This window comes from Triticum aestivum, chromosome 7B (genome assembly GCF_018294505.1).
Source record: "Triticum aestivum cultivar Chinese Spring chromosome 7B, IWGSC CS RefSeq v2.1, whole genome shotgun sequence".
Lineage (NCBI taxonomy): Eukaryota > Viridiplantae > Streptophyta > Magnoliopsida > Poales > Poaceae > Triticum > Triticum aestivum.
This window is the reverse complement of record NC_057813.1, coordinates 94,910,630-94,933,280: the sequence shown is the minus strand read 5'-3', so window position 1 is coordinate 94,933,280 and position 22,651 is coordinate 94,910,630. Positions and strand designations below refer to the sequence as shown.

The following is a 22,651-nucleotide window of genomic DNA, read 5'->3' as shown; positions in this document are numbered from 1 at the left end:
GTTTTTGATAGATTCTGTTTTTTGTGTGTTGTTTGCTTATTTTGATGAATCTATGGCTAGTAAATTAGTTTATAAACCATAGAGAAGTTGGAATACAGTAGGTTTAACACCAATATAAATAAATAATGAGTTCATTACAGTACCTTGAAGTAGTCTTTTGTTTTCTTTCTCTAACGGAGCTCACGAGATTTCTGTTGAGTTTTGTGTTGTGAAGTTTTCAAGTTTTGGGTGAATTCTTTTGATGGATTATGGAACAAGGAGTGGCAAGAGCCTAAGCTTGGGGATGCCCATGGCACCCCCAAGATAATCCAAGGACACCAAAAAGTCAGAGCTTGGGGATGCCCCGGAAGGCATCCCCTCTTTCGTCCACTTCCATCGGTAATTTACTTGGAGCTATATTTTTATTCACCAACATGATATGTGTTTTACTTGGAGTGTCTTGTATTATTTGTGTCTTTGCTTGTTAGTTTACCACAACCATCCTTGCTGTACACATCTTTTGAGAGAGCCATACATGAATTGGAATTTGTTAGAATACTCTATGTGCTTCACTTATATCCTTTGAGCTTGATAGTTTTGCTCATTGTGCTTCACTTATATCTTTTGAGCTTGATAGTTTTGCTCTAGTACTTCACTTAGATCTTTTAGAGCACGGTGGTGGATTTGTTTTAAAGAAACTATTTGAACTCTCATGCTTCACTTAGATTATTTTGAGAGTCTTTAATAGCATGGTAATTTGCTTAATGTTAATATACTTGGTGTTCAAGATATGTGAAACTTTCTTTTGAGTGTGTTGAATACTAAGATAAGTTTGATGCTTGGTAATTGTTTTGAGATATGGAGGTGATAATATCATAGTCGTGCTAGTTGGGTGATTATGAATTTAAGAAATACTCGTGTTGAAGTTTGCAAATCCCGTAGCATGCACATATGGTTAAAGTTATGTAACAAATTTGAAACATGAAGTGTACCTGGCTTGTGCATCCTTATGAGTGGCGGTCGGGGACGAGCGATGGTCTTTTCCTACCAATCTATCCCCCTAGGAGCATGCGTGTAGTACTTGAATTTTTGATGACTTCTAAATTTTTGCAATAAGTATATGAGTTCTTTTGATTAATGTTGAGTCCATGGATTATACGCACTCTCACCTTTCCGTCATTGCTAGCCTCTTCGGTGCCGTGCATTGCCCTTTCTCACCTTGAGAGTTGGTACAAACTTCGTCCGTGCATCCAAACCCTGTGATATGATATGCTCTATCACACATAAACCTCCTTATATCCTCCTCAAAACAGCCACCATACCTACTTATTATGGCATTTCCATAGCCATTCCGAGATATATTGCCATGCAACTTCCACCATCATCATCATGACATGCATTACTTTTGTCATATTGCCATTGCATGATCTTGTAGTTGACATCGTATTTGTGGCAAAGCCACCATGCATTATTTTTCATACATGTCACTCTTGATTCATTGCACTATCCCGGTACACCGCCGGAGGCATTCATATAGAGTCATATCTTGTTCTAAGTTTCGAGTTGTAATCCTTGTGTTGTAATCAATAGAAGTGTGATGATCATTATTATTAGAGCATTGCCCAAATAAAAAAAGAGAGAAAGGCCAAAAAGAAAAAAAGAAAGGCCCCCAAAAAAGAAAATAATAATAATAAAATAATATAAAAAGGGCAATGCTACTATCTCTTTTTCCACACTTGTGCTTCAAAGTAGCACCTTGTTCTTCATGTAGTCTCATATATTGTGCTTCAAAGTAGCACCGTGTTCTTCATATAGTGGGTCTCATATATTGTGCTTCAAAGTAGCACATTGTTCCTCATGTAGTGAGTCTCATAAGTTGTCTTTTTTATACTAGTGGGAATTTTTCATTATAGAACTTGGCTTGTATATTCCTACGATGGGCTTCCTCAAATGCCCTAGGTCTTCGTGAGCAAGCAAGTTGGATGCACACCCACTAGTTTTCTTTTGTTGAGCATTCATAGCTCTAGTGCATCCGTTGCATGGCAATCCCTACTCCTCATGTTGACATCAATTGATGGGCATCTCCATAGCCCATTGATTATCCTCGTCAATGTGAGACTTTCTCCTTTTTTGTCTTCTCCACACAATCCCCATCATCATATTCTATTCCACCCATAGTGCTATATCCATGGCTCACACTCATGTATTGCATGAAGGTTGAAATTTTTTGAGATTACTTAAGTATGAAACAATTGCTTGGCTTGTCATCGGGGGTATAGAAGTTGGGAACATCTTTGTGTGACGAAAATGAAGCATAGCCTAACTATATGATTTTGTAGGGATGAACTTTCTTTTGCCATGTTATTTTGAGAAGACATGATTGCTTTGATTAGTATGCTTGAAGTATTATTATTTTTGTGTCAATATGAACTTTTGTCTTGAATCTTTCAGATCTGAATATTCATATCACAATTAAGAAGATTTACACTGAAATTATGCCAAAGTATCACTCCGCATCAAAAATTCTTTTTTTATCATTTACCTACTCGAGGACGAGCAGGAATTAAGCTTGGGGATGCCTGATACGTCTCCAACGTATCTATAATTTTTGATTGCTCCATGCTACTTTATCTACTGTTTTGGACTATATTGGGCTTTATTTTCCACTTTTATATTACTTTTGGGAGTAACCTATTAATCGGAGGCCCAGCCCAGAATTGTTGTTTTTCGCCTTTTTCAGTATTTCGAAGAAACAGAATATCAAACGGAGTCCAAACGGAATGAAACCTTCGGGATCGTGATTTTCCAACCGAATGTGAACCAGGAGACTTGGACCCTACTCCAAGAAGCTTCCGAGGAGGTCACGAGGGTGGAGGGCGCGCCCCCCTACCTCGTGGGCCCCTCGGAGCTCCACCAACGTACTCCTTCCTCCTATATATACCTACGTATCCCCGAACGACCAGAACGGGAGCCAAAAACCTAATTCCACCACCGCAACTTTCTGTATCCACGAGATCCCATCTTGGGGCCTGTTCCGGAGCTCCGTCGGAGGGGGCATCCACCACGGAGGGCTTCTACATCATCACCATAGCCCCTCCGGTGAAGTGTGAGTAGTTTACTTTAGACTAACTTCGGGTCCATAGCTAGTAGGATGGCTTCTTCTCTCTTTTTGGATCTCAATACAATGTTCTCCCCCTCTCTCGTGGAGATCTATTCGATGTAATCTTCTTTTTGCGGTGTGTTTGTTGAGACCGATGAATTGTGGGTTTATGATCCAGTATTATCTATGGAAAATATTTGATTCTTCTCTGAATTCTTTTATGTATGATTGAGTTATCTTTGCAAGTCTCTTCGAATTATCTTTTTGGTTTGGCCAACTAGATTGGTAGTTCTTGCAATGGGAGAAGTGCTTAGCTTTGGGTTCAATCTTGCGGTGTCCTTACTCAGTGACAGAAAGAGTTGCAAGGCACGTATTGTATTGTTGCCATCGAGGATAACAGGATGGGGTTTTTATCATATTGCATGAATTTATCCCTCTACATCATGTCATCTTGCTTACGGCGTTACTCTGTTTTTACTTAATACTCTAGATGCATGCTGGATAGCGGTCGATGAGTGGAGTAATAGTAGTAGATGCATAATCGTTTCGATCTACTTGTTTTGGACATGATGCCTATATACATGATCATCGCCTAGATATACTCATAACTATGCTCAATTCTGTCAATTGCTCAACAGTAATTTGTTCACCCACCGTAGAATACTTATGCTCTTGAGAGAAGCCACTAGTGAAACCTATGGCCCCCGGGTCTATTCTCATCATATCAATCTATATCACTTTATTTATTTGCTTTGTTTTTAGTTTGCCTTTACTTTTTACTTTGCATCTATCTATCAAAAATACCAAAAATATTATCTCTATCAGATCTCACTCTCGTAAGTGACTGTGAAGGGATTGACAACCCCTAAGCGTTGGTTGCGAGTTGCTGTCGTTTTGTGTAGGTACGAGGGACTTGTGCATGGTCTCCTACTGGATTGATACCTTGGTTCTCAAAAACTAAGGGAAATACTTATGCTACTTTACTGCATCATCCTCTCCTCTTCGGGGAAATCCAACGCAGTGCTCAAGAGGTAGCAGGGGCCGAACCTGGGTAAAACTCTCTGTGTCCCTTGTCCCATTTTAACCCCTTCAAGCTAACCACGTCGCGATGGCTCCACACCTAAGTCTCATGCTAGGGCATCTGCCGTGACAATTCCACGACACCCACCATATGCTTTATTCAATAGAGAAGCCTCTAGTGAAACCTATGCCCCCCGAGTCTATTTTCCATTATATATTTTCAGTTCTGTAAACCAAAAAAAATACCTTGCTGCAATTTATTTATATTTACTTTAGTTTGCTCTTTTATTTATCTTTTATACCTATCTTTATTAGATCTCACTCTTGTTCATGATCGTGAAGGGATTGACAACTCCTTTTTCACGTTGTGTGCAAGTGTTTGTTAGTTTGTGCAGGTGCATATATTGGAGACTTGCTTGTGCCTCCTACTGGATTGATACCTTGATTCTTAGCTGAGGGAAACACTTATCTCTACTCTCATGCATCACCCTTTCCTCTTCAAGGGAAAAATCAACGCAAGTTCAAGAAGTAGCAGCGCGCTCTACAACGGCATGAATGCGGGCAGCTGGTGCCAGACGAGAAACGCACACGAGAGAGGGGGAGGGGTTTTGGTGGGCCAGGGCAGCCAGAAAGCGGGCTTGGAATTGGTCCGGACTCCCGTAAACCTCCCCCACTTTTGTCTCCGGTTTGCCGGAGAAATCACGTCCTGACCGCGCTGCGGACCGATACAGGACCACGTTGGATGGTTTTCGCGATTCAGACGGTTATGGGAGGTTTGAGGATCGGCGTTGGAGATGCCCTAACTGTAGCATTGCATTTCTTTTTGGAACTATAGCATTGCTTTTTTTCTTTCCTATTAGGCAAAATTTGGAACTTTAGCATTGCATTTATTTTTGAAAATTATAGCATTTATTTGGCAAGAAAAATAGGCTGCGGGCCGCTCCGCCTCGAGACAAGGAACGCGGAGCTGACTTGTTCGGTGCTGCTCCGCCACTCTAGCTGCGGAGCGGAGAGCTGCCGGACAGGCTCTTTGAGGTAAAACTGTAGCATAGCAAAGTTGAGCACTCGTAGTGCGATTTTCAAGAGCAACTAATTGAGGAGCACTCGTTCGGGAGCCACCCCAAGGCTCACTTGGGGCGGGTTGATTGCGCTTTGGATGCTCCTTTCGATTTTTTTATTTTTATTTATTTTTTCACATGCGTTTTTCTTTTTAGATGTTTTTTTTTACTTTTAGGTTTTTCATCGGTCTTTCTTAGCTTTTGAACAATTTTTTTGAATTCTTTTTTGCATGAGAAAACACGTTATTTTCCTTTCGCGAGAGGCACGGTTTTGCTTCCACGAGAGACACGGGTTGCTTCCGCGAGAGGCAACGGTCATGCCTTTCAGAAACAAAAAAAATATGTTTTTTTCTTTCACAACAAGAACGGGTTTGCTTTCACGGCCGTGCCTCTCAAAAACGGAAAAACACGTTTTATTTTTTCCTTCCATGGCCGTGCCTCTCGAAAATGGAAAAAACGCGTTTTCTTTTTCTTCCTCCATGAGAGGCACTGGTTTGCTTCCGCGAGATACACGACCCTGCCTCTTGGAAACATGTTTTTTTCTACGAGAGGCACGTCGTGCCTCTTTTGGAAAGGAAAAAAAAGTGTGTTCTCGGTTTGGTTTTTTCATTCATTTTTCTGTCTTTTTTTTTAAAAAAATGTCAAAATCTATTAAATAGGGATATAATTTTGAACATCTCGACACAAGGAATCCAACAATGAAGCGGTTCAAGATTTAGATGCATGATTTAAGAGATGAAACATTTTGAATAAGAAAAACTTTAAAGTTGCGACAAATGACGCGCATACAGTGTGCCACTTGTTGCAACATGAAAGATGGGAGTGATTTCCGCAATTTCCTCACCCGTGAACCCTCGCGCAAAAGCCCACCGAACGACAGAACAAGGAGTCCCCAAAGCCCATCATGACCAAAGTCTCGGGAAAAAAACCCGAGCAGAGTCCTCTCCCTTCTCTCCTCCGTGACCACTCCTCCCCGCCCCCTCCTAGCCGTTTAGCACCTTGCGGTCCTCCAGCTTCTGCAAACCTGCCCAATACTGCAAGGATGCACCGTTCGTGAACAAAATATCAAAATGAGTTTTGGGGAGTTTGAGTTCAAAGTTCGTACGATCACGACAACTCCAAATCGTCCAACACACAATAGCAAGCCCCACAAAAAAGAACTATTCCCCGCGCGAAAAGAAAGAGTAGCACCATGCATAAAATTTCCAGATATTACTAGGGCAACAGTCCGTGCCAAACGACCATATTGTGTGCCACACAACTCTAGCAAGAAGACACATGAAAAACAAGTGTTGCGAGGTGTCTCTCTCGCAACAAAAAGAACACATTTGGGATTCCCAGCCCTGTTTCTTCTTTTCGTCACGTCCCTAACAAGCACAAGATCTTGAAATAACTGCCATAGAAGATTTATATTTTTAAAGCCATTCTACTGTTCCATATCCAACGATAATCACTTTGAAATGATGAATTGTCTAGGAATTCATAACTGATTTGATTGTGAAAGTGCCTTTCTTACCAAAGGACAATTTGATAACATCAGAAGTACATCTAGTCTTAAACTAGTCAACAAGGATCCGACCTCATCCCACTGGGACTGCAGATCTAGTCTCCTTCAAAAGAAACTGTTAACGTCAACATGAATGCTTTTGTTAACAATACAGTCTTGGTAGTTATTTCCTCCGTCCGGAAATACTTGTCATCAAAATGGATAAAAAGGGATGTATCTAGACATATTTTAGTTCTAGATACATCTCTTTTTATCCATTTTGATGACAAGTATTTTCGGATGGAGGGAGTACAATTCAAGAACAATTGAGGATATTTTTCACAACAGGAAAGATTATTATCAATAGGATCTTTCCAAAGCGTAGGCACATTGCCAGCATGGATCACCACTTGCCTACCTTTCATAACCGTCGATCTCAAGTTCTCAACAGACACCACCCATTCACAGAGTTGCCTTCTTGAGAGCATTGCTATGGAAGAACCTCGTCGTCCATGTGGTGTCATGAGATGGCCGGTGAGGATATGACATTATTGTAGTTTGCTGATTATAGATCTGATCGCTTTGGTTTTCTTTCTCCTTGTCTACGCATAGCTTTGATCTCATATGACTTTGCTATTTGTTGGCGTATTTTTTGTGCGTATGTTGGTATTGGCTGTATACATCCTAGCTATGTAGAGGCCATTTGAACCCATCTACCAAATCGATGGATTAACTGTAGCATTGCTTCTTCTTTTTGAGTTTTTTTAGGCAATTTTGAGGTAAAACTGTAGCATTGCAAAGTTGAGCACCCGCAAAAAAATTTTAAAAACATTGAGCACCAGCAGTGCAGCAATTTCCTCACCCGTGAACCCTCGCGCAAAAGCCCACCAAACGACAGAACAAGGAGTCCCCAAAGCCCAAGTCTCGGAAAAAAAAACCCGAGCAGCGCGACCACCGTCCTCTCCCTTCTCTCCTCCGTGACGCCGTGGCCTGACCAGTGACCCCTAGACGTTTCGCGCCGAAACTCCAATCGCCGCCCAAATGCCGCCGCCGGCGCCGCACGAGGAGTTCAAGGCCGCCGACGGCGAGGCATACAAGTACGCAGAGCACGTGCCTAAGCTCGCCAAGTTCCTCTGCAGTTTCCACTCCGACGACCTCCGCCGCATCCTCCTCCACCCCGAGTCCACGCTCCACTTCCCCCTCGTCATCGAGTGAGTCCTCCTCTCCACCCCGCTCCTCTCCCCCTCCTCCCCAAACCCTAACCCCGTCCCGTCCGTCGCAGCTTCGCGGAGCTCCTGGACTTCGACCCCGGCTTGGCCAAAATACTCTACAACGACCCCAAGGACTTCCTCCGCGCCTTCGACAAGGTCGCCCAGCGCGCCCAGGCGAGTAGATCATCCTGCTGCGCGACCCAGATCTTCCTTTTCTTCGCTTATATCCCCGCATTTCTCGAGCACTTTTTTTTCTCTTCTCAGAGCGAGGTGTTGTGCAACCTCCGAAAGGGCGAGGCGTTGGGTAATCCGGACGAGTCGAGGCCCGCTGCCGTGCAGAAGGGGTTCGTGCACGTGCGCGTCAACGTCTGCGGGTCGCCACTGGAATTCCCTGGTGCGCCCACGCACGCGCCTTTTCTGTTCGTTGTAATGCTTGCAAGATTGTTTGGTCACGTGATGTTTCAGCTGTGTAGGGGTTTCCTGATTCGGCGGTGATGTTTTCATTTTTGCAGAGTCGTCGCCGAGCATCGGGAAGGTTAGGGTGAAGCATAGGGGGATTCTGCTGACATTGAAGGGGACTGTGATCAGATCAGGCGGTGTGAAGATGATCGAGGGCGAGCGGGAGTATCAATGCAGGAAATGCAACTGCAGGTTTGTGATGCATGTTTCAGGGCTTAGTAGCATACTGGTATTGTTGGCTACATATTCAAGCCCTTGCATATTAGTGGCTTGTCAAGCATAACTGTGAATTCCATATTAGTGTAATTAAGTAAGTTTAGATTGTGATCTACTGACTAACATGGCTCGGTAGAGGCCTGTCTTAAGAATTTAAAGAAAGTTTCTTCTTGAATTAAAGATGATACTTGATGGCTGTTTCCGCAAGTAATTAAATATTTTTAGTTTTTCTCCTAGATCTAAATATTTCAGCTGTGCTGGCAAGATTGTTGTCATCTTCTGTTACATTGCTGGAAACACTGGCCTATTAATTACCATCTTTTTGTTACATAGTCTTGTAAGCTAAAAGCTGGGTGAGCAAGTCTGCAATCCGAGTTTAAGCTTCCCCTGTTTAAAAGCTTGCAGTGTGAGAGGCTTACTTCTTGCCCATCCATGGTATTCCATTTACAAAGAGTGTTGAGTGCCATGGCTGTATGTTTATATCATAAAGACACCTGACCTTAATTTATTTGTGTATTGAATAGGTTCCGCTGCTATCCTGAGCTAGAGGCTGGGAATCGTATAACTCTACCTGCATCTTGCCCATCCATGGTATTCCATTTCCTTTTTTTTTAATCAAAGGTACTGTGATTTCATTAGTGAGAAACAGTCTTTGGTTTTCAGTTCTACTTATATTTGACAATGGTTTTATCCTCGTATGGCCAATGTACATCATCTATTGTTCCTTTTGCATTTTATAACTGTTCGAGACTACTCAACTTTTGTTGAAGGAGCCACTAATAGTTTTGCTCTCCATTCAGAGTTCAAAAGGTTGTCAAAGTGCTTCTTTCCAATTGATAGGAGATAGCATAAGCTGTCATGATTATCAAGAAATAAAAATCCAAGAAAGCGTGCAACTTCTGGATGTTGGGTCCATACCCCGTTCCATGCCTGTGATTTTGATGGATGACCTTGTTGATCTTGTTAAAGCTGGAGGTAAGTAGCTTCTTTGGGCTCATCCATTTATTGGAATCTGTGAGCCCTTGTTTTTTGATGATCTTGAAAAGAAGATCAGAGTTCTTTATATATATATATATATATACCATGCGGTGAGTTCATCCATTGTTTGAGCCATAATTACTACATGTAGTAACGAGTTACTACATGCTCACTAATCGATATCAGTAAAAAATGGATCGGATGGTAGTTCTTTACCATGCAGTGCAGTGAGTCATCAATGGTGTGGTCCATAATTACTACATGCAGTAACGAATTACTACATGAGTCATCAATGGTTTGATCCCTAATTACTACTACATGCTCACTAATTGGCAGCAGTAAAAAAGAGGGATGGGATGGTAATTCTTTACCATGCGTTGAGTCATCAATGGTTTGATCTCTGCCAAAGTCGTGACACTGGTCGTAAGTTGTTACGATAGAATTTGCATGGACAATCCCGCGGGGTCGGCTAATTAACGCGTATACTGACCGGTTCGATCGAGCGGCCGGAGCGTACTCTAATATAAATGCGCGCAGGCTTAGTTTAGCACGTCTATATATATATATATATATATATATATATATATATATATATATATATATATATATATATATCAGGAGCTTTACCAGATAAGTTTATATGTTGGTTTCTCATTGTTCCCAGCTTACAAGTGATGTGTTTCTTTTGCTGGAATTGCAATCTAAATGTCCATCCATTGTTGATTTCTTGCTTTTCTATGACATTGATATTCAGCTAAGTGTGTTCTTTCTCCAGATGATGTCATTGTTACGGGTATATTATCTGCAAAGTGGTCCTCTGATTTTAAGGATGTGCGTTGCAACCTTGATCCTATGTTTATTGCCAATTATGTGAGGTAATTGATAAGTCGAACTACCCCCTCCGTTTCTTTTTTACTTCGCATATTAGTTTTGTCTTAAGCCAAACTTTCTGAAGTTTGACCAAGTTTATAGAAAAAACAACATCCATAATACCAAATCAATATCATTAGACCCAGCATGAAATAATTTTTCATATTGTATTTATGTGGTACTCCCTCCGATCCAAAATAAGTGTCACTTATTTTGGATCAGAGGGAGTATTATAGATGTTGATATTTTTATATTAACTTGGTCAAACTTTACAATGTTTTACTTAAGATTAACTAATATGTGAAGTAAAGAAACGGAGGGAGTATGGCTCTTTTCCAACTTCAGCCGTGGAAAGTAGTAATGGTAGTTTCCTTCACATTTGTGAAGTTGTTGCAACTCCAGAAAATTTTTAGAATCGGTATGATGTTTTTTTTTTTGGTCGTACTATGTTGGTTTTATGTTAAAAGAAATAAAATGGAAAGAATTTTACGTAATCGACATGTGAACATCTAAATTATTATATGGTCTCATGTGAAGGGACCTCCACAGTTTGTCACCCAAGTCGATGATTTACTTCCATTCATTGCACCATAGTTCCTTTTTGGATCATCTGCAGAACTAGTTGAATGCCGCCATGGACATCATCTGCTCAACACTTTTAGGTTGCTGGGTTCTGAAGTTTGAACAATGTCTTTGTGCTGTGTTATACAGGAGAACTAATGAGCTGAAGTCTGGTATAGACATCCCTGAGGAAATTATCAAGGATTTTGAGCTTTTCTGGGCAGAAAACAGAGCTACTCCACTAGAAGGTGCTCAAGCCTCCCCCCTCCCCTCCTTGATGTTTTCCAGATCAGCGGTCCAAATCTTGGCATGAAAAAACTGGCCTCATCAAAAGAATTCCGTATCTCAAATTGCATCTACAGTTTCTTTTACCATATAATCGGTACTATAAGTTATCTATTATTTTCCTTTTTTGTACGTAGGAAGAAATAAAATCTTGAAAGGCATTTGTCCTCAGATTTTTGGGTTATTCACGGTAAAGCTTGCAGGTATGCTACTTTGTGTCAGTAAGCTATATTGTTAGTAATTCAGTAGTGTTTTTAAGCCTCGTCTGGAAATAAGTTAAATAACTAATTTGTTCTTTTAAGCATTCCTGTCAAATACTGTTGCCATTTTAACTATTCATGATACATTTAAATTTCAGTTGCTCTTACATTGATTGGTGGGGTGCAGCATGTTGATGCTTCTGGAACAAAGGTTCGTGGCGAACCACATATGCTTCTTGTTGGTGATCCAGGTACTAATGTTTGTAATGACACGTTTTATTGAGATATGATGAGTATATATGGCATTAAAAGTGTGTACACCGACAATAGGATTTAGACTTCTGCAAAGTTTACATTGTAACTAGACTGAGAGTAGCACAAGAGAGAGATAAGCCCTCCACTGCCTTCCACGAGAATTAATTACACAGTCAAAGTTTTGCGTTTAGTATGTAAGAGACACAGTACTTCCATATTTCACAGCAACAGCTGAATGCCCTCATGCTGCTGCGGAAATAATTATAATAAATCTAATCTTGGTCAGTCTCCATCATGACCACAGAAGGCTTTGAGATAGAATAACAAGGCAACTTAGTGACTTGCAAATAATAACTAAAACCGTAAAAATAATCATATGCCATATTTATGCCCACCAGTCATGAAGTTGGTGGAGGGATGGGATGCCAAACCATCGCACCACTCAAATATTTTTGGTAATAAATATTTTAGTTTTAGCTGATGATTGCAGATTAGTAGTAAATGCAAGGTCACAAGTGATAATGTTCATACACACTAAGTGACAAACAAATGCAATAAACATATGATAGACTAGGAGCCTACTATGGCATATGTTTTTGTTTTACCCTTAATTGTTGGAAGGACCCATGGAGACAATGGCATGAGAACTAACTCACAGTCTATTTACGAGTGTGTGTAGCCTATGAGGTTGCAATTGTCACTCTTGTGTACCACATCTAAGATTGGTAAATATACATTTGAGACAATTGTAATGTGTATTGGTGTTTCACTGAACTCCAGGTACTGGTAAATCCCAGTTTTTGAAGTTTGCTGCTAAATTGAGCAACCGTTCTGTGATTACAACTGGTCTTGGAAGTACCAGTGCTGGTTTGACTGTGACTGCTGTCAAGGATGGAGGTATATATGTTCAACGTTACCATTCCTCTCATCATTATATGTTGAATTTTTGGTGTTGTTTTTCATTTGAAAGTAGCACTAATTTTCTTGGTAGCAATTTTCTTTTGAATTCAATGATAGGTGAGTGGATGCTTGAGGCTGGTGCCCTTGTGCTGGCTGATGGTGGTTTGTGCTGCATAGACGAATTTGATAGGTTGGACTGTTTCTCTGGCTAATTTGCTACCCAGTACCTTTACTCACTAATACAATTAGTGGCCTGTGTCTTATCTGATATTCAACATATCCCAGTTCCTGATCACAACTGGCTTGACATTGTGAAAATATTGAGAATGATTTTTTATGAAAATTTATGTCACATACTCATATTTGAGATTCGTTGATGGATGGATTATTATGAAAATTTATGTCACATACTAATATTTGAGATTCGTTGATGGATCAGATCCTCGTATATTTAGCTTGAATGATCTCATTTGGACAATAAAAATAAGATTGATGCACTTTACTTGATAACAGCCTCCGCTGTTCGAATCTCCAATAGCTTGATAATAATCTGCAATCTCCACTTCACCAAAAAATGTGTCCAAAAAATTGCACTGTATGCCCATTCACTCTTATAGTTAATTCTTAGGAACTTCAAAATGCTCATCACAAGCAATTTTGACTCCCTCATGTATATGAATTCTCTCACTTTTCACAGCTGAAATGCCATAGTCCAGGTCTCATTTCAAAAGCCTGTGTGCAATATGGACGCTTGCCTACTCTCATGCTCCTGTACAGTAGACACACACTGTAATGCGGGGTCAGCAGTACAAACAGTGGGACTGCAAGGATTATGCCACACACCAGGATCGCTTGTTGTGGGAGTAGAGATAGGATTGGTGTCCAAGTTTGTTATTACCTTTAATCAGTTTGTTATCTTGAGAAAGCATCCCTTGGATCAGATTAATTTCTTTTTCGGTTTTGATGCCCCTCTCTGTATAAAGATGCTTGGCCTATGAAACAACAGACACAACAATAATCATCGATCTATCTCCGCTCCCCTCTTCCAAGCAGACACCCCTAGCTCTGGAGTGCCGTGGCTGCAAGCCCTGAACTCCCGTCGAGTGACTGCTACCAGCCCTAATCCAGGAGCACAGTGATCTCCCAGACAATATGCATTTGCATTTCAGTTGTTTTATTTGATGTATTTTCCATGCTAAATTGATAGTTCTTTTTATTGGAGTATCACAGGATATGATATGTTATTATTTAACGCTCTTAGCCTTATGCTAAATACAAGACTGTGTTTATGCCTCTATGTTTTATCTGATATAGTTTCCATTTGACATTCTCATTAATAGTATGCGAGAGCATGACAGGACAACAATACATGAAGCCATGGAACAACAAACAATAAGCGTTGCAAAGGTACCATGCGTCTTTCCTCAAAACAGTTAGCATTTAATGAGCCATTCATGCTCACTAGCATGCAATTTGGTAAAGTATTATCACTTCTTTGCCTTTTCAGGCTGGACTGGTGACAACACTCAGTACAAGGACTACTGTCTTTGGTGCCACTAATCCAAAAGGACAATATGATTCAAATGAATGTACTGCACTTAACATCAGTATAGACGTGCTACTTAATAGTAAAGTAACACTTGACAGTATTTCAGGCACCGCGTATTTACTTCTGCAGTTCTATATTATAATAGCTCAACAATTAGTCATTTAATCTGTGTTACATTTGAGACTCGATCCAATAGTGGCATGAACAATAGACTACCACCACAATACCATCACTGTCTTTAACACTGCATAGTAGCACAGTAGTAAGGTTAATAATCTGATGGTGCAATCAGCTTAATGATATTTTATCATTGTAATTTCTTTAGCTTCCTTTGAAGGATTTGCATAACCTTTTGAAATACTTTCCATTTTCAGCCTTATCCGTGAATACAACACTTTCAGGACCATTGTTGAGTAGATTTGATATAGTTCTTGTTCTCTTTGATAAAAAGAACCCTAAGTTGGATGGTATAATTTCATCTCATATATTAGCCCAGGTATGGTTTTATTGCTTTTCTGTTGAGCTTGGTCTCTTGTGTTCCTTCTTAGATAAGCTTACCCCTGTTTGGAAATATGGAAAATGGCCAAATTTCTCTCTATTGCATAATTGGAACATATACAAGATGTGGGCCTCACTATCAACTCTATAAGGATGCACATAATATAGCAGTCTGTCATTTTGGAATACACTGCTCTATTAAGCACTATCTTTTTGAAATTATGTAGAGCACCAAGGCAGAAGAAAACAAGGCCAGTGACGCTGCCGTAAAAAGCACCCAACCTTTGGGTATAAAAGAGTGGACACTCCCCTGTTTGAGAAGGTAGATAGCCAACATGACAGTGTTGAGCTTAGAGACTTGTGCTCAGAAAGACAAGTACATGTGTTTCATTATGCTGTACTTAATGCTCAGACTTTTTTGTTGCCTTAGCAAGTGCTATTTTGTCAGGTCGTGTATAATAAGCAGCTGCAATTTTCAAGTGTATTTGACTTGTTTGATTGTGCTGTTTACTGCCGAGATTTTATTTTTCATTGTCAATGCTGTATAATGATGCTTGAGTATTCTATAAATCACAGGTATATCCACTATGTAAAGCAGCGGTTCAAACCGGTGCTGACAAAGGAAGCAGAAAGTGTTATCTCAGGCTATTATCAGCTTCAGCGGAGAGATGGAACACATAATGCAGGTTAGCAGAACATTTATTTTTCCTTAGAGAGTTTTGCAGCTGCTCAAAAACTTGAATTTGTGCAGCAAGGACAACTGTGCGTATGCTTGAGAGTTTGATAAGGCTGGCCCAAGGCATGTTCTGTCATCTCTAGTGGATCTTTTCCCCTTTCAGATATGTTTATGATTCACATCTCGCCTCATTCTCACAGTTCTACATTTTCCCATGTTGTAGCACACGCAAGACTAATGTTCAGAAATGAGGTTACACGGCTTGATGCTATTGCTGCCATATTATGCATCGAGTCCTCCATGACAATATCCGCAATCATAGACGGTGATGGAAACGCTCTGAACTCCAATTTCCAAGAGAATCCTGATCAGGAATGTATCCTAAAATATGATTTAGAACCTTATTTATTCAAAATTATTGAAGGTTTAACCAATGAAAACTTGAATGGGCGTTTGCTTAGTGTTTTTTCTTTTGTTTTGCTGTTCTGGCCTATTATCTAGGGTACTGCCATTAGGGCAAACTAGGATATACTTTCCATTTCAATGTTAATTTGAAGTTAAAGAGTCTATTTTTCTGTTATCTGGCTCGTTGCTAACTTGAAATACTTACATCAAGAAATGCATCGTTGTAACCTTAGATTATGTGAAGTGTGTAGAGTGATAAGTAGTGTTCCCAATGTATTTGTTTGTCTTGACATTTTAATAGATATCAAAGAGGAGCAGAAAATTCGTGACAAGCTTGCGGATTACCTATACTAATATCTGATGCAGCAATACGATGACCAATGAGCATACACGCATATCATCTGCAGTTCTGCATAGCAATATGATTTGGTGATCCACTCTGCTTTTGAATCATCAACTGCTATGTGTCTTGGCGGTCAATCACAATTGCTAGGTTAGGAAGACTAAATGATACTTCCTCTGTAAACTAATATAAAATCTTTTAGATCACTGCATACTGGCACAAGGAAGGCGTTAACGCCAAATCTCTGTCAGTGAGTGTTTTTTTTTTTTTTTGCCCGTTCCACGGCAAGCTAAAAGAACAAACTAAGAATAGCTGCTTCTTGAAGAACATGATACGTAAGCTAAAGCACATGCTCATCTCATGCATCATTAGCTGTCCCAATTGACGTGTAGCTTTTCCCTTGATAAGTGAGATTCAACGAACTGCTACTATTTATGTTTTTGTTTTGGTATGGCGCCCGTTTTAATCATCCTTTTGCAGTTTTGTCAGATATGCCAAAAATACATGTAATGATGGTTGCTTACCACTCTGATGAGGACTACACATTATGAATCTTCTCGCTCAAATTGCAACAAACTGGCTCGTTGAAATCAGTCTATTCCTTCGAATCAATGTCAATCTCGTTTGTTTGTTCTTACATAAATGGAGTGCTAAAGTTTGAAGATGTATACTTCATATTGTTTTACCCGTTGTCTTGTAAATCTCTAACAATTTGGTAGCGCTGACTCTTGTAATTATACAAAAAGCAAACCATCTATATATCATCAGTGTTAGAATCCACCGAGTTGTTATTTTTCCTCATTTTGTTCTTCCTCTTGTGGATATATTTGCCACTCCCTTGATTGATGAACTAAATATGTTACTACTTGACGCTGGATCTATGCTGTCAGACAACGACTAGAATGGAGTCTGGACAATCTTAGTTTCTACTCCCTCCGTTCCAAAATAGATGGCTCAACTTTATACTAAAGTTAGTACAAAGTTGAGTCATCTATTTTGGAACGGAGGGAGTAGAATCCTAAGGCTGTTCTCTCTCAAAAATAATAATAATCCTAAGGCCGTTTTGGCGGGGCTTTGATCGATTATAGTTCCATTTCAGAGAGAGGTTCTAGTGCTACAAGCAGTATGGGTGCTGGACTGCTGCTACGAATGCACTGTAGCACATATAAAAGATTCTGAACTTTCTTGAAATAAATTGTATGTTGATATGTGTTTATGATTCTATAAAGCTTCAAATCCAGTTTGATATATACATGGAGAGCAAAAAAAAAAGAAGAAAAAAGAATGAGAACAGAGGGGAGACTTCCCCCTGTCTTATTCTTATAGGAGATGAGAAGATTAACCCGGGCGGGCGACAACAACCTTTGTGTTGTCTACCACTCCACCCAGAAGAGCTTCTCATATATATACATGGAGAGCCAACAAGACAAATTTAGATGTGAGTAGTGTGTGGAAGTTGATTTAGTGGTAGGTGTTAATTTCATTCTTGTAATGGTTTGGGCAATCAAGAATGGCTGTGCATCACAATGATGCAGAGCCTTGGGGTTTCATCTCTTTTAGGGAAAAAAAGTGACATCCATAGTATTTGGAAGGTAATGCTCACTTTTATGTAGGTCGAGTTTGATTTTGAATTTCTTGGATTTGTCTTTTTTTTTATTAGTCGATGGTAATGCTCACTGCATTGAATATTTGGAAGGAGCCTCACGCGAGGGTTTTTGCAGTTTGCACTATGTGGGGCGTCTTGGTAGCCAACCATCCAAGATCAATGACAAAACCGGTTGTTAACTGGTACCTTGGGGCCACCGAAAGAAACCTCTTCAACAACAACCGATTGTGACATGTTTCATACGCCACATGAATGAATTATATGAAAATAAATCACACGTGCAAATCTGCCTATAGATAAATGAACCAGCACTCACGTAGCACAGTACAAAGTAGGCAAAAATACACGACAATGACATGAATGTGATGTAAAAAAATCATAGCATGGAATCCAAGGCATCCAACCCCCGTGCCAACCACAACAAAAGCTAGTCCCCTCCGTCAAAAGAAATATGACCTCCTCAACAAACGAGAAACGACTGACACGATGAGCTGATCGACGACATGCAACCTAACGTACGTACGTACGTACGTACAGCACTGCCTCCACCCTGGCCTCGTCCCTAGAAGAGACCCGCGGCCACAAGCCCGGCGATGCCCAGGCCAGTCAGCGCCGTGGCCCTGAGCCCGGTGGCGCCGGACTCCGACTGCTTGGCCGGGGGCGCGAGCACGGTCGCCGGGGTCTTGGGCGTGGCGCCGGGGGTGGACGGGGACGTCGGGGTGGTGGAGGGGGTGTCGGGGGTATCCGGGGTCGGGGACGCCTTGGGCGGCGAGGCGGCGGTGGCGGCGGCGACGTTGACCACGAGCTTCATGCCGTTGCTGCAGTGGCCGGTGACGCCGCAGATGAAGTAGTGCTTCCCCGCGGTCTTGAGCGCGATGGTGGTGGCGCCGCTGCCGTCGCTGCTGAGCGCGTTCGCGGCGGAGCAGGACGCGTAGTCCGCCGCGCTCACCTCCGCCACGTTGTGCGCCCCACCGGCGTAGTTGAACACTGCGAAGATAAACAAAAATTGCCGCGCGCGCGTCCATGGATCAGTAAATGAGTGGCAAACCAGACGAAAATGTTACTAGAAAAGTACGTGACCAGCCGGCATGTACTAACCGAGGGTGTCGCCGACTTTGATCTTCTTGTCGCTGGCCCAGGTGGTGTAGTCCGCCCCGGTGGTCCAGCCGGAGGTGTCGCCGACGGTGTACTTCGCCGCGGTCGCCGTCGACGCGCAGCTCACGAGCAGCAGCGCGGCCAACGCCAGACACTTGCCACCAGAACCCATCTTACAAGCACCTCAAGTCCTCAACCAACCTAACCGGAAAAGAGAGAGCAGATTGCACTAGCAGCGTCTGTCAAACAGTCAATGCGTTTCTCTCTCTGGACCAATGGATCGACTGATGGCAGAGGCGTGCAGGGGTCAGGGCCTTATATACATGGCATGTACACCAGTTAGCGACGGCGACGTGAGGGACGGTGCGCGCGCCGCGGCAGCTGGGAGTTGGTGAGCTCAGTGGTTTCCGTTGGGGTTGGTTGGGGGTAGGAACCACCTTTTCCAACGCCTCCGCGATCGAGTGTCCGATCGATCGACGGCGTCTAGACATCAAATGTGCCTTAGAAACGACTCTACTCCAGCTAGCTAGCTGGCTACCACCGGTCTTCGACGCTAGCTTTCGCGGAAGTAATCCCTTCTCGATCGAAAAGGAAAAAAGGCGCATGTTTTTCGTGGTCGCAAAGCTTGCCGGAGTGCCAATGCTTGACTAGCTAGCACGAGTAGTTACTTTCAGCTCAGACATCTTTCTCACGTACGACATTCTTGCGATCGAGATCTACGGAGGAGAAGAACGACGCCAACAAAATTGCCATACCAGAAATTATATATTTGCCATCTTTTTGAAGGAGAATTAGTGTACGTACGTACGTACGTACGCTGTACGCATCGTTCGGCCAGCTCTTGGTACAGTGCAATTGTGGTGTTAGATCAGCTGTAAGGTAGAGTAATGGCGGTGCAGTTGTAGATATGTTTGGCGAGTGCCGTCTCGGTTCATCGATCGATCGTTCAAGGGCACCTACTGGACGAGGACATCTCCAAGCTAGTACTTTCTGATGTTAACAGGCCTAACCAGCAGTATAACTCCTAATCGTTTTGTGCAAGCAAAGCCTTTGAGGTGGATCAATCCTATTGGCCGGTCATATAGCAACTGACAGAGATATCGAGGCGCGCGGCACTGTGAAATGTGGTCGATCGAAACTCTGCGGATAAGCCTTTTGTGCTGCAGTGAGATCGATTGGACCCTGAGTAGACCGAGAGGGCCAAAGAATTAGAGAACAAGCTAGCGGCGTGTGGAGGTCCGTCTCCAATCCGGTTGTTGGTGATCACGTACCTAACATGGGGCGATTAGGTTTGTTCTATCTATCTATGCTGGGCACAGGTAGAGCTGTTACGTACTTTTGTTTGTTGGTGGCCTTTTGCTCACTTTGTCAAAGTACATCACATGCTGTTCTTATGCGGGTCACATCTCACATCTCCTAACTTGCTCATTTGCTATGAGATTTTGAGTTGCTCGAAGCAGTTTCGTTGCTGCGTTTTACTCGCGCACAACACGCGTGCCCAAGCGAATGCTCCTTTCCTTTATTGCATCTCTGAATTGACCACTAGTACATGTGCATTTTATTAAGGCCAACTGCAACACAGGACCCCATCATGTCCGTCCGCGTCCGCTTGGGTCAAAACGGACAGATGACACGGCCCAATGCACGGCCGCATCCTCAAATTTTGTCCATTTGGCATCTGACCTGTCCCATTTCCGGCGCAAACATGCGCCCGGTTTGCGGCCACATGGACATCGAACGGACGGGCACGCGCTTGCTCGGCGTCCGTCTTGGGAATGCGTGGCGGCCGTCCACCACCCAAATTCAATGCGCACGCACGGCGGCCCCCGGTTGTCAGTCATATGGCGGAGGGTCGTCGTCCTTAAATTGGAAGCCGTGGACCGGCCAATCCACAGTTTCCACTTCCTGGCTGTCCTGCCTCCTCGAGACCCGACACGAGCAAACCCTAGCCCTCATCCACCTCTCTGTCGGCGACAATGGTGGGGCGCTGGTTCCCCGGCCGCAAGACGAGGCACGACGACGAGGCCGGGTCGTTGTCCGGTCGCCGTCGCCGCTCCCCCACCCGCCTCCACCTCCACTCCACCTCCACCGCCCACATTTCATATCGCGCGAGGCGGCGCCCCATCTCGCTAGCGACCGTACGTCAAGGCGGAGGTGTGCCAGCACTACTGGGAGACGTGCATGCCATTGTCATGGGGCTACGTGCACCTCCCCAACAACTGGCACCTCTCCGCGGATTGCGTGCCTATCCCGCCGGTCCCGGTGAGCGGACGCACCCGCCGGGAGGAGATCCATCTTTGTTGCGTCCGCCTGCCCTCGGACCTCATCGACGACTGGAGGTACGCCGTGGACTCGCCGTTGTGGGATATGTGGCTCCACGACGAGCAGGACATCCGGCGTCAGTCCTACTTTGCAGGCCGTCCATCGAGCCCGCGGCGGCCACGGCTGACCGCCGCCGCGCGCGCTCTCAGCCCGCCCCAGTCGCGCGGGCGCAGGCAGGTTCGCGGCCTCACCCCTATGCCGTCTCCGTCTCCGTCCCCACCACCCCCCGAGCCAATGACGGCCGCCACGAAGGAGGACCTGATGAGGGAGGTGATGGAGGAGTCCCTCCACACCCACGACGAGCGCCAATGGCAGGGCCTCGAGGAGATGTTGGCCCTACCAGCGGGCGATGACGTCGCCTTCCCCGAGCTCGACGGTGAAAGTGCGTTATATCGAATAGAGGGGGGGGGGGTGAATAGGCGATTTTTACAAATTCGTCACTGAGGAAATACAACTTGAGGAATTTGCTAAGTGACGAACTACAAGCAGCGGAATAAGTACTTAGGTGCATGCATAACAAGACAGTAGCATAATCATCTGATGAAACGAAACATAAATAGAGCACATGTAGCATGTAAACAGGACAAGCAGGCTGAAGACAAGATGACTGAAGAAATTGAGAAAGTCTTCTGTCAAAGTCTTCAAACAGTAACGATCAAGTTCAACAACAAGTATGCGAGAAAATGAAAGGGTTGGGGAAATAGAACCAGTAGCTCGGTGAAGACAGTGATTTGGTAGACCAGTTCCAACTGCTGTGACAGTTGCACGTCTGGTTGGAGCGGCTTGGTATTTAAACCAAAGGACACACAGTCTCAGGACATACAGTCCTTACTGTATTCTCCTTGAGCTAAGGCCACACAGACCTCGCCCAATCACTCGTGGTAAGTCTTCAGGTGACTTCCAAATCTTCACAGACTTGGTCACTCGGCGATCCATAATTCCTCTTGGATGCTCTAGACCATGACGCCTAACCGTCTAGAAGATGCACAATCTTCAAAGGTAAGAAGCATCGATTCCACACAGGAATAATCTCTTCAGTGATGCTCAATCACTTTGGGTTTTAGGTGTTGTGGTTTTGGGTTTTTCCTTACTGATGATTTTCTCTCAAAGTCCTCGAAGGATGGTGAAATAACATGCGGTGCCCCCATGTTTGGTTTTGGTAATTGATGACAATCTCTATAGACTAATGGTTGCCTTGAGTTATATTTGAAGGTCTTGTCCATAGGATTTTCTTGGAGTACATGTGTTGGTTTCAAGGAGAGCTTGTGTCGACCAATGTGCTATTAAGGAATTATCCAAAGATTGGTCATGTGAGAGTTGAGCTTATTGCAAGCATGTCTTGAAGAAGAAGATTGTGTGATCATTCATGCTTACCTTCAAGGCATCATCCAAATGAAGAGAGTTGGAAAGGTTCAAGGTTGATCAAGACTAAGTCAAGAGTGAATCAAGTTGATCAACTCACAAAACATAGAAGATGTACCGAGAGGGATCAAGTGATCCCATGGTATGGTAAGCATTGTCAATTACGCTTTGTGTACTAACCCATGGTCTTTGTGACAGTTCTTTGTGGGGTTAGGTT

At 43.1% G+C, this 22,651-nt stretch overlaps 2 protein-coding genes across 4 annotated transcripts; one reads left to right on the top strand and one right to left on the bottom strand.

The window, feature by feature from the left end:
• Window positions 1-7,578: 7,578 nt before the first annotated feature.
• Window positions 7,579-16,829, top strand: LOC123161027 (probable DNA helicase MCM9). Of its 3 annotated transcripts, none has more exons than XR_006480500.1 (20): window positions 7,579-7,854; window positions 7,926-8,248; window positions 8,367-8,505; window positions 9,054-9,120; window positions 9,330-9,504; window positions 10,283-10,382; window positions 11,089-11,186; window positions 11,361-11,426; window positions 11,582-11,674; window positions 12,459-12,575; window positions 12,696-12,768; window positions 13,919-13,985; window positions 14,086-14,167; window positions 14,502-14,623; window positions 14,853-14,947; window positions 15,202-15,311; window positions 15,377-15,424; window positions 15,525-15,677; window positions 16,008-16,199; window positions 16,530-16,829. XR_006480500.1 is itself a non-coding variant. In XM_044578880.1 (20 exons), exons 1-20 carry the CDS (start codon window positions 7,685-7,687, stop codon window positions 16,058-16,060), a joined length of 2,061 nt encoding a protein of 686 aa, XP_044434815.1. In that variant the 5' UTR covers window positions 7,580-7,684; the 3' UTR covers window positions 16,061-16,492. The 3 variants fall into 3 exon arrangements, 2 of the variants coding, with proteins under 2 accessions (XP_044434814.1, XP_044434815.1); XM_044578880.1 differs by lacking the exon at window positions 16,530-16,829 and having other exon boundaries at window positions 7,580-7,854; window positions 7,926-8,028; window positions 8,119-8,248; window positions 16,008-16,492; XM_044578879.1 differs by lacking the exon at window positions 16,530-16,829 and having other exon boundaries at window positions 16,008-16,492.
• Window positions 16,830-17,948: 1,119 nt separating this feature from the next.
• Window positions 17,949-19,049, bottom strand: LOC123157494 (blue copper protein). Its single transcript, XM_044575790.1, has 2 exons — window positions 18,754-19,049; window positions 17,949-18,642 (listed from the first exon to the last, which is right to left on the bottom strand). Exons 1-2 carry the CDS (start codon window positions 18,920-18,922, stop codon window positions 18,218-18,220), a joined length of 594 nt encoding a protein of 197 aa, XP_044431725.1. The 5' UTR covers window positions 18,923-19,049; the 3' UTR covers window positions 17,949-18,217.
• Window positions 19,050-22,651: the final 3,602 nt, after the last annotated feature.